General features: G+C 40.3%; 1 protein-coding gene across 1 annotated transcript; it reads right to left on the bottom strand.

Moving 5' to 3' along the window:
• Positions 1–681: 681 nt before the first annotated feature.
• Positions 682–3,040, bottom strand: LOC113029316 (thiosulfate:glutathione sulfurtransferase). Its single transcript, XM_026180135.2, has 4 exons — positions 2,692–3,040; positions 2,083–2,205; positions 1,832–1,994; positions 682–973 (listed from the first exon to the last, which is right to left on the bottom strand). Exons 1-4 carry the CDS (start codon positions 2,870–2,872, stop codon positions 919–921), a joined length of 522 nt encoding a protein of 173 aa, XP_026035920.1. The 5' UTR covers positions 2,873–3,040; the 3' UTR covers positions 682–918.
• Positions 3,041–12,328: the final 9,288 nt, after the last annotated feature.

Raw genomic sequence — 12,328 nt, forward strand, 5'->3', positions numbered from 1 at the left:
GCTTATTTATTAGGTATTCTAAAGAGCTTTATTTTATTTGTTTTCCCTTGTTGTATTGATTGATTGTGAAACCTAGCCCCACCCTTCATGTCATTTACTGAGGTCAAATGGCCCAGGATATGCGTGGGGGTTAAGGCGTCTGGGAAGGGATCTCATTACACCAACTCTACCAAATGTTGCAACAGGAAATAAGGGTTAATCAGACCAAGAAATGTTTTCTCAATGTTTTATTACGCAAATGTCCTTAGCTCAGAGGAGTGACACCCAGTGTAGTCTTCAGCTGCTGCTGACAACAACAAAAAACCTATAATAATAATAATAATAATAATAATAGTGGAATTGTAAAGTGCTTTGGTGGCCTAGAAAAGCGCTATATAAATGCAATCCATTATTATAAGCTCAAAGTGCGGGCGAAACAGCCACATGCTCATTTGGGCCAATGGAAGTAAATTTTTCTCACCACTTATTTAAATGAACATTTTAATGAGCTTGTCTCCTGTATTTTTACTTCTGTGCTGTCCTTTTTTTCAGTGTTTTCATGGAAACATCAACGTGGTAAAAAGAAAAAAGAAAAACAAAACAACCAAAAACTTGAATATAAAATGGACAGGTGGGTTGTTTTTTCTATACTAATTAGATATTTATAATGACAAAGGAAAAAAAAAAGATTTTAACACAATGTTTAATGTTTTATAGCTTTTATTTAAAGAACCTTCACATTCATCAGCTGCCAATTCATGTCATATCTTGAAGCAGGATAAAAAGGGCACTTGTAATATTTTTAGTAAAGTTACAGCAAAACTGTTAAAAACTTCTTTTGACAGTACTCTTGAACAAAATAAGAAATATATCCCAGTCACAGTGCATTGAATAAAAGGAACAGTACTTTGAAGAACTTCAGTGCAGATTTCGCCCGATTCACTTTCCTTCTCGCTCGACCCACTCTGAGTAGCCTCCTTTAAAATGTCTCGCCCTGAGGGGGGAAAAACAAAAACAAAAGCACAGATAGAGGAGCTTAATCTCTTAACACTGTTGTTTGCTTTATATTCAAAGGTCGCCCACAGTTCAGCAAGTCAAAGTATCACCTGAGGACACTTCTCCAGCTGCAGCAGGAATGCACTATTTATATCTCATGGATTGACTTCTTGGGAGACATCTAAATGTAGCAGAAGTGCTGTAAAAATAACTAATTATCTCAATTGATTGATGATTAATGTCTGAGTTTTTTTGTTTTTATATGCACATACATTTTTTTCCTTATAGGCCAAATGAGACTTCATGTAGATTTGTCAGTAGAAAAATATCTGTATGGAAATCGCACATTCACAAAACTAAGTAAATAATTTTCTTTCAACCCGTCTATCAGAGCCAGTGAGACTGCATGCAGTATAAAACCTGCCATCCAGTCTAATCTCCTCACAGTGTATCTGATCTTCACTCGGCATAACCTGATCTGCAGGACGCTCGTCTGTGACCTAACTGCCCATTTTGTTGCTGATCCCTGTCCAATTTGCCAACTTAACTTGTAAATGGCCACATTTCTCCACCATCGCTCTGTACCATTAGCCTATACCCTTAGAACTGGTTCTGGAGAAAGAGAAAACACTCCACAGCATAATCTACAGAGCTAGCAACACAGGTTTTTGGCCATGCCCCAATGTTTTCAGACTTTGTAAATCTCTCAGTGACACCATACAGTATTAGACATCACCTCTCCATAAATTTACCCTGGAAACACGCACATCGCATTCCCACAGTCAATTTCCACTAGTAGTGTGCTTAATCTCCAGGTTTGTTTTGCATAGAAACAAGCACATGTATTACTACTTACTTGCTAAATCCCAGCTGATGAGCGATGCTCAGTGCTCTGGTGCTCCTGATGCCACTTCTGCAGTGAAACACAATGTTGTCGTCAGCTTTCGTGGGAGCCTTCACTTCAAACCTTTGCTCAAAGAGCTCAGGGGACAGTTGCAGAGACTCCTCCAGGTTGTCCACTGACATGCATACCAACAAAGAACACACATGTTAACTACAAATGCAGGAAAACAGACAAGTCCCTACAAGTTTCAGAACCCTGCTTACGTGGGACGTTGATGGCCTGGGGAATTTGTCCAGCCTGGTACTCATCAGGATTTCTCACATCAAAGAGCTGAATGTTATGGCTTGCCAGCATGGTCTTCAGCTCTGAGTAGGTCACCACTGAACCTGAAAAGCAACAAAGAAAGGAAACAGGAAGAAAGAGTTTTAATTTATTGTTGCTTATAGTGCTTATATTCGTTGAAAATTATGTGAAACCACCATTTCCTGATTTAATTAGAGTACGTGTTATCTGAACCCCTGCTGATGGTAAACACTGTGGGGGTGAAATCAAAGTGCCACAGCTAAGCTACAGTATTATCCTCTCTTTGAAATATTGAGAGAAACTGCTTGTGTACACCTGCAGTCCATTCAGCTGTGAAAATGCTGAGTATAGGTAGCCATAAACACAGACTGTGACACACACAGTCAGGGCAATTGACGATTTAAAACAGCATTCCAGCAGTTTAACACAAAATACTATGAGATCAAACTATTAATATTAGTTACTAAGAAATATATCTGTAGACTCAAAGTGACATGCTGGACTAGTATTATAAGATTATTATTTTATTCCTGTAAGAGGATTTCGACAGGACACAACGACCGTTTTACCGTTGTCTGATGCTTCTTCGCATTTCGGACTCGATGTTGAAAAAGTCCGACATATCGACCCAAAGGTCGAGTAACACCTCCGGTGCGCCTCCGTAACACCTTGGCAGAAACTCCGGGACAGCACGAAGGACAGCATTATGCACACTACTGGACCGCACGAACTGACACGACCTAAATACATACTGCTACTTTATTGTTATCACCAAATGACTACATTCACGCAGCCTGTTTAATGCTTCTTCTCCTTCTTTTTGGGAGGGGGTGCTCCTTAAATAATGGTGCGTTTGGCGCCGATCTCAGGATGTAGCAGTTATAGCACCAACCGCTGGTAAAAGGGCTTTCATTCTCTGCCGATAGAGGGCAGTGAAATCAAGCAGGTTTGTTGCCATTTTCTGTAGTCCCTTTACTTTAAAGGTTTATACATTTCTACAGTAATCTGGAGACACACATATCATTGCGACAATAAACTAACTGACTGTTCGAACATACCTGCCATGTCTACTTTAAACACTTGACAAGTTTAAACACTTCTTTCATCTTTACGCTGTTTTTTTTTCCTTCTCGGCCTGCTGTCATTGGACGCCCTGCTTCCGTCTCAGAGCTGCGCTTGCGCATATAGAAGCATATGGACGTCCTGTGTTGAAGCACACAAATCTGTGGTAAAAACGAATGAATAAGAAGAAAGAAGAAGAAGAAATATCCACATAATAATATGTTATACACAATCAGTCATTGATAACTTCAGTGTAATAATTGTCAGTTTTCTTTTTGCTAACTAGCTCCATACAACTTTACAAACAGTTAAACTTAGTTAAAAACATTGATGCCTGTCCTCTGGTAAAGGAAAGAAATGCGTAAGATTTGGACAACAGCTAAGAAAGGGTTAAAAAAAATGTTTTCAGGTGATATTCTACCCTGAATAAAAAGATTTTTTTTATTATTATAGCACCACGTCTCTTATAGAGTGACTTTTCTATCTTTTCAAAGGAATAGTTAAAACATCTGCTGGACGGTGCTCAGGATGTTTTATGAGTCTGTGGTGTCCAGTCGAATCCTCTATGTTATTGGTGTGCTGCAGCAGCAGACTGAGGGTAGTGCATAATAGCACTGCTCAATAATCCGATTCATGTGGCCAGCAACGTCGTTGATGTGGAGCTTGACTTTCTGACGGATGTTTCAGAAAGGAGGATGCTGTCCAGGTTACAGTCAATACTAGAGAAATCCTTCACACAGGATGCAGGAGCATGTTCAGCAAAAGACTCATTAAGCCACGATGCATCACTGAAGGCTACAGTAAAGCATTCCTACCCGTGGCCGTCAAACTTCATTACTCTTCTTCATGATGCCTGGACTGTATTCACCTGTAATATCTTATCTATAGTGCACATTATTTTTTTAAGTGATGATGATGAGAGTTGAGATAGCCTTTATTTGTCAGTTGCAGGTCTTTTGCCCACAACCGAGATGACAGACGTTGCCGACCGTACATACAATACAAACATCACATTGGGGAGACAGGTCAGGCCAGGTAGCGAGGAAAAAAAACATCGAAATGTGCAACACAAAAGGATAATACAGGAATGCACAAGTATCAACACACCATAACACAATAAACACAGACAAGCAACATGGGAAAGTGTTCCAGTGTGGACATCTGATCTGGGACCGCTGCAATCTTCGGCTGCGCCTCCAGCTGACCCGATGTCCACATCATGGGGGAGGTAAGCGTTGGAGTTGGCGTTGGATAGGGAGGGTGAGTTTGCAATACTTAATTTTAATTCAACGTCACACTTTGAGAGTCTTAGTCTGACTTATTTTTTTTATGCAGAAACTTTACATTTAGTAACTTTCATGATTATATTTTATATGAGTGTCTGTTAAAAAAACTAACAATAACAGTTTAGAATGGAACTAATAAGTCAAGTCAAAGTCAAAGTCAAAGTCAACTTTATTTGTCGATTCTGCCACATGTACAGGACATACAGAGAATAGAAATTGCGTTACTCTCAATCCCTAGATAAATAGCAAATGAACATTTAAATATATTTAAATATAAAAGTGATTAAAAATGCAAGTAAAATAATTAAAAAGTAAAAATTTTAATAAATACAATTTTACATATAACAAAAAAGCTATACAATATACAATATAATGGGTAAGTGACATTGAGTGTAAACCAGGCAGAGTAGTGCAAATAGGCAAATAGTGCAAATGGAGATTTAGTAATGTACGGTAAGAGAAAGTGTAACAACAAAGTCTTATGAGGTAATGGCAGTCCAATGCTCCACAAAGTGACTGGTAACTGGTGCAGGCCAGTGAGTGAGTCAGAGAGTGTGTGTGTTTGTGTGTGTGTGACAGAGTTCAGTGAGACCGTGGAGGAGAGAGGGGAGAGGGGGCAGAATCGGGAGGGAGTTAAGCTTCCTGACAGCCTGATGGATGAAGCTGTCCTTCAGCCTGCTGGTCCTGGCCTGGAGACTCCGCAGTCTCCTCCCCGACGGCAGCAGCTTGAAGAAGCTTTGCATTGGGTGCGTGGGATCAGCCGCTATGCAAAGGGCTTTTTTAGTGAGACGGGTGCTGTAAATGTCCTGGAGGGAGGGGAGAGAGACACCAATGATCCTCTCTGCAGCTCTCACTATGCGTTGGAGGGTTCTATGACAGGACGCATTGCAGGCTCCAAACCACACAGTGATGCAGCTCGACAGGATGCTCTCGATGGTGCCTCTGTAGAAAGTGTACATGATGGGGGCTGGTGCTCCTGCTCTTCTTAGTTTGCGGAGAAAGAAGAGACGCTGCTGTGATTTCTTGGCCAGTGCTGTGGTGTTGTACGTCCAGGAGAGATCCTCTGTGATGTGCACACCCAAGAACTTGGTGCTGCTCACTCTCTCCACAGACGCTCCGTCAATGGTCAGAGGAGCATGTTGGGTGTGCATTCTCCTGAAGTCCACAACAATCTCCTTCATCTTCTCCACATTCAGAGAGAGATTGTTGTCAGCACACCACGTGGCCAGGCGTCTCACCTCACTTCTGTAGTCGGTCTCATCCCTGTTGCTAATGAGACCCACCACCGTTGTGTCGTCCGCAAACTTGATGAAGAGGTTGGAGCTGTATGATGGAGTGCAGTCATGGGTCAGCAGAGTGAAGAGGAGGGGGCTCAGCACACATCCCTGCGGGGCCCCCGTGTTTAAAATGATGGTGCTGGATGTATTACTGCCAACCCGTACTGCTTGAGGTCTTCCGGTGAGGAAATCCAACAGCCAGTTGCACAGTGAGGTGTTGAGCCCCAGCTGGACCAGTTTTTGAATGAGCTGTTGGGGGATTATAGTGTTGAATGCTGAACTGAAATCTATGAACAGCATTCGAACATATGAGTCTTTTTTGTCCAGGTGTGTGAGTGCCGAGTGGAGTGCAGTGGAGATGGCATCATCGGTTGAGCGGTTGGGCCGATACGCAAACTGGAAGGGATCCAGGGAGGGGGGCAGGACAGTCTTGATGTGTTGCATGACTAGTCGTTCGAAGCACTTCATCAGGATGGGAGTAAGTGCAACAGGACGGTAGTCATTAAAGCAGGAGGGAGATGACTTTTTTGGAACCAGAATGATTGTGGTGGCTTTAAAACATGTGGGGACGACAGCCTGGATGAGTGATATGTTGAAGATGTCTGTGAAGACATCAGTGAGTTCCACTGCACAGTCTCTCAGTACACGACCAGGAATGTTGTCAGGACCCGGAGCTTTACGTGCATTGATCCTGCTGAGGGATCTCCTCACGCTGTCCGGTGACAGAGTCATCACCTGGTCACCAGGAGGGGGTGGGGTCTTCTGTGCAGTGGTGCTGTTTTGGACTTCAAAGCGAGCAAAGAAAGTGTTCAGCTCGTTCAGCAGGGGGATAGTGCTATCACAGGTCTGTGGTGGGGGCTTGTAATCTGTGATGGTCTGAATGCCCCGCCACAGGCTCCGTGAGTCTCTGCTGTCTTTGAAGTGATGAGATATTTTCCTGGAGTACTGTCTCTTAGCCTCTCTGATGCCACGGGAAAGGTTGGCCCTAGCTGTCCTCAGGCTTGCCTCATCTCCATCTCTGAAGGCAACATTCCGAGCTTTCAGCAGCCTGTAGACCTCTCCTGTCATCCATGGTTTTTGATTGGCCCGGACAGTTATGGTTTTCGTGACTGTTACATCCTCAATACACTTGTTGATGTAGGCAGTAACAGTCTCTGCGTACTCCTGGAGGTCAGTGGTGTTGTTATAGGTGGCAGCCTGCTTAAACATGTTCCAGTCTGTAGTATTAAAGCAGTCCTGAAGACCCCTCTGGCCACACTTGTATCCGCTTACGAACCGGTTTGGTCACTTTAACGAGCGGTCTGTAAGCAGGCATTAGCATGACAGTGATATGGTCTGAGGCGCCGAGGTAGGGGAGGGGAAAAGCTTTGTAAGCTCCTCTCTGGGTGGTGTAAACAAAGTCCAGTGTGTTATTTCCCCTTGTTGGAAAGTCTATGTGTTGTTGTATTTTTGGAAACACGCACTTTAAGTCTGCATGATTGAAATCCCCAGCCAGGATGAGAAAAGCATCAGGATGGGCTGTCTGCTGCTCACTGATGTGCTGGTACAGTTCATTCAGTGCCTCATTCCTGTTGTTGACATTGGAGGAGGGAGGGATGTACACAGCGCACAGGAGTATGGCTGTATAGTATTATGTATAGTATATGTAAAGTATTCTGATCATGTCTTTATTTAACACATCTGCTTAGAAATGTCTGCCTTCTTTTCAGGGTAATGGAAATAAATGACAGCTGCTACGTGGCTCTCAAAGGGACAAAAATAGATGTGAAAAACTGAGCAGTAGTGTTTCTTTGTAGCCATGATGACAGTTACTCACCATCAGTTTATAATAAGTTCATCTGTAATAACACCAGCAGTGAGAGTGCATCAGGAATGTGAGCCTCAAGAATTCAGTGCTTTGTAAGAAAGTTACACTTTCCTGCAGAGACACTGCAATGGGGGTTGAAGAAACAGCTCTCACATATGATGCTGTTTCATTCACATGACCTTGCTACTGAAAGAACACCTGCACATCCTGTTGTTGTTTATCTTGCAAATCAAGTAAGCCTGAGAACAATTACCCCCCAGTGTGCTTAACGGTTGGTCTATGACAGCTTTGTTTTACTTCATTACACCTTAGTCTTTCAACTTGTGAGCCCGCTGTTATCTTTCTGATGCTTCTCTTCTGTTGATTTGTTACACTTACATGTAAAGCACACCCACCCTCTGATTTTTGCCTCCTCCCTTACTTTGTCAGTGATTCCTGGTGGTCCCACTCTCCCGCTCAGTAACAACACACCAACACAGTAAACTCTTGGAAAAAAAAGAATTTTTGTGATTTGCAAAATTATTTTATTGGTTAATTTGTGATTTTTTTTAACATTACAAAGCTTTCCACTTACTTTTGATTTAAGACTATTTTTAACTGTTCAGAGAACTCGGTCAATGTTTGTTTGGGATAACACAATGTCAGTGCTGTGGTTGAAATCCTGATGGAAAAAGCATGAAAACAAGTCAGTTGTTAAATCAGGCTCGGAAAACCTGACAGCAGGACAAGAGCTGACAATTTGCAGATGGTCTGATGTATGTAGCCACACTCACTTCACTGCAGGGCTTAAGAGGATAGACGTGTGACTCCTGGGACATGAAGGGTTTGAACGTGTATTTTTGGCACGGCATAATTCATTGGTCTGTGCATGGAGAACCTTTTCCCTTTATTATGTGCAAGTGTCATTAGTTGTATCATCCACCATCCATATGTGATGGCTCTGGCTCAAAGGGAAGGACAAAATATGGAGACCACACATGATTTGTATGAAAAGTAAAAATTGTTAAAAAAAACAACCCTAAAGTTAATAATGCGATCAGTTAATCAGTAATGTATGTAGTGTGTGGATGTGTGTTCCTGTGCTGTAGATAAATCGGAATATAAAGCAAACAAAGTTCAAATAAACTCAAATTACCTGAAAGGGAAACACAGAAAAGTTGCAAACACTACTCTAAATAATTTTACTCTAATACCAGTAACCATCAAAACCTGGAATACAGAGGAGTGAGGGTCATTACACATATTTATTCAGAATAAAACAGTTTTTTGTGTGTTTCAGTTCTAGGGGATGTCAACATAACTGCACAGCTACACAGTAACAGTCAGCGCATAAGGAAATACAGTCATTTAACTTATTTTTTAAGGAAATAACTCAAATAACTGCACTGGCATACAGAAGCCCATTTTAGTAACAATCACTACTGTGTTGTGATGTCAGAGTAATGTCACTAAAGCTGTTTTAAAAAAGCTTCTTGAAAAGCATCCCAGTGTTTTAAAATGTCACAGGGACAGCAAGTTTCAAATTTCAAGTTTTATTGTCATGTACAGATAAACAGTGTAGCCACATTTATCCATAATGAAATTCTTTGGCTTGTGCTCCTCAGCTTTACATGAGCATATAGAGATTGTGCAGTTATATTGAGAAGAAAATAACAGAAAATAGCAGTGGTAGTAATAAAGTAATAATAATATTAATAACAACAATAAAAAGGAGAGGAAAAAAGTATTAAATATTAGAGAATTTAGTTGGTATTTACAAGTTTGTGCAAGAGTATGTGCAGCACTAACAGCAATCATATTTCCCTTGTATTGGCTTGTCATTGGTGTAATTCCCAATGTGATCATGTACCATTACTGTGCCACATTATTTTCTCTTTCCCTTCACCCCCAACCAATCACCATGTGTCTGCCGGAGGCTTCTTATTGCTAAAAGGGACTTTTTCCTTCCCGTTGTTGCCCTTGCTCAAAGGGGATCAGTTGATTGTTGGGGGTTTCTCTCTTATATTGTACGGTGTTTGGTCTTTACCTGACAACATAAGACAGCTGTTTTTATCAATTGGCACTATTTATATTGAATTGAATTTTATGGATTTTCTTTAGTTGAATTGAATTGAACTGAATTGATCTTATATTAGTTTTTAACTTAATAATTTTATCCTGTTCAATAAATAAACAATAACTCAAAAGAATATTCTTGCCGTGTATGGTTTATTCTTTATTTCTGTAAGTTCTATGCTCGTGTAGATTTGGACTTTTTAAAAACTTTATGCTTCACTGTGAATGGCAAAATTTGTATATTTTGTTAAACATTGTTGACTTTATTGATCTATGCTGGGAAATAAACCTATTGCCTCCACATGAGGACATACTTTTTAAAAAAACAAAAACAAAAACAAAATGCAAGCAACAGCTGTGTAACAAAGTAATGACTTCCTGTACAAAGATGTAGTTTTCATACTTCATGCTAGTACTTCAGTGAGTCTAAATCATCACAAATAGTCAGGAGAAATGAAAAATGCATCCCAAAGATGAAGGGGAGACAATTGGCAACATTACTTTTTAAAATTGTCACAATATGTGACAAATACGGATACTGTTCAGCGGATGTAATAAATGATGTGAATAATACACTAAATGTAGGCTGAGTTTTTCAAATGATCACACAGCGCCCCCAGGTGGCGGAATGTTATAATATTACACAATTCCTGTGACTGTAGGAAAATTAATATGACAGGGTTTGTTTATCTGTTTATCCTCACTGCTCGTCACAATATCACTTTCTCTCAACATCTCCATCCTCCAATTACTCCAGCAAACACCTACAAAGCCCTGACCTAGAGATCCTGTTTAGTTCCAACAACTTAAATACTGTTAGTTTAATTACTTTTAAACAATCTGTAACTGCTGAGTTTGTGTTTATCGCCACACCAGGGAAAGATTTTCTTGCTGCTGCATGTGGGATAGTCTGAGAAGGAGGGTTTCCACGTTTTTTTAAAAAGAGGGTACCAGAGGAGGACAAGAACAAGAGGGCCCGCAGAAAATCTGCTCATCTTCTGCCCTGTGTTTTACAGATTTATTACACAAAAGGTGGGAGTGCACAAGCCTTTAAACATGAAACAACTATTTTGCAAAGTGGAAAACATATTTAAAAAAAACCCAAAAAACTTTTTAGTCAAGCACAAATTGTATTCCAGTGTAGCTTAATGATGCACAAGTATATTCAAAGTATCTATATAGAGCTGACCGTTTCAAAATAATAAAAAACGTATTCATGTTTTCATTGCAGCTGCTGCTGATTTTAATTATTTTTATACTGATCGGTTGCATGATCTATAATAATGCAATTTAAGTGCAAAATAATTATTCTGTAAAATCAATATTATGGAGTAAAAAAAATATGATATTTGCATTCAAAAATATAGCAGTATAGAAGCAGAAAATCGCAAAGCATACAAATATTTATATTATGTACATGTACGTTAAAGTATGTATGTTAAAGTAAGGGTGTATCAAGTTACACTCTTTCTGGTCCTATTCATGCGATCATCTAAAGGTACTTGGTGTGTGTGTGTGTGTGTGTGTGTGTGTGTGTGTGTGTGTGTGTGTGTGTGTGTGTGTGTGTGTATTGGGTGCGGGGGCACACCATGCCCCCTATGGACACACCACTGAGTCCAATGTGATTGTAGCCTACTGTATACAAGATAAACCTGGGAAGTCTGTTAAACTGCTTTTTAACATGTTTGCAAGATATGTATGTGTCTTGGTAATCTCAAATTACACTTAGAAATTTTTGTTGGTCTGCAGGCTGACATCTGCCAATGATAAATGGATTTTCCACATTCTTATCGTTTAACTAAACATATCTAAAAAAAACCCATATCTTTTTTTTCTTCTAAACACTTTAAAAACATTAAGGCAATAAACAAAAAGATACTTCTTTGACCAATATCTGCATTTTCTCAGGATTGCACAGTTACAAAACTGAACTTACATTTACATAACAGCACAGGAAAACACATTGCTCGAACTCAAGCAAGATAAGGTGCAACAGTGAATTTATGATATTAAAATTACTAAAATGTCTCATAGAAAAGTACTTGCTTCACACATTTCTGCTCTGCATTAAAGCAAAGCTGAGGAACATGTAAGAATCTGGACCAAAAGGTCTTTTGGCTGGATGAGCTGCATGTCTCAGAGTCTAGGGCGGTATGGTAGGAGTGACACACCCGCTGGCCCTCGTACCTCGTTTCATGTGTGTTTTTAGTTTGTGTAGGTTTTTTTTTTTTATGAGCGAGAAGACAAATGTGCTCCAATTATAAGTTTTCACAATTGATTATCAAAACGGTTAGAATTTCAAATTTGTTTTCCGTGGCGCCATGGGCTTCCTCTCTCTGGCTCAGAGGCAAAAGGCTCCCGCGCCCAGGCAGGAAACACTTTTTAATATGTGTGATAGTTTAGGCCTTAGGTCTGATGTCGGCTCACGTGTCTTTTTCTGCAACTTTCTGGACATCTCCTTATTTAGAGACGCCACTTCACCCATCACCAGACCTGTATAAAGAGATAAGCAGAAACAGAGCTCCCCAAACCCCAGAAATTTCCGACTAGTGATGCCTTCACCAGTGAGACAGACCCTTCCCCTCAAATTCCTTAGAGAAGGGCGTGCAATAAAGTATAAAACAGAAATATGTGATGCTAATTATAAGATATTAGCCTTTATTTTCTTAAAAATAAATCCCAACATTTGCTTCTCTCTTCTGGACCTGCTTATCTTTGT

Source organism: Astatotilapia calliptera, chromosome 9, assembly GCF_964374335.1.
Source record: "Astatotilapia calliptera chromosome 9, fAstCal68.1, whole genome shotgun sequence".
Taxonomy (NCBI): Eukaryota; Metazoa; Chordata; class Actinopteri; order Cichliformes; family Cichlidae; genus Astatotilapia; species Astatotilapia calliptera.

Coding starts and splice junctions, on each gene's coding strand:
- LOC113029316 (XM_026180135.2), bottom strand. CDS start 2,872: ATGTATTTAGGTCGTGTCAGTTCGTGCGGTCCAGTAGTGTGCATAATG. Junction 2,206..2,691: donor CGAAGAAGCATCAGACAACG/GTAAAACGGTCG, acceptor GTTGCTTTTCAG/GTTCAGTGGTGACCTACTCA. Junction 1,995..2,082: donor CCAGGCCATCAACGTCCCAC/GTAAGCAGGGTT, acceptor TATGCATGTCAG/TGGACAACCTGGAGGAGTCT.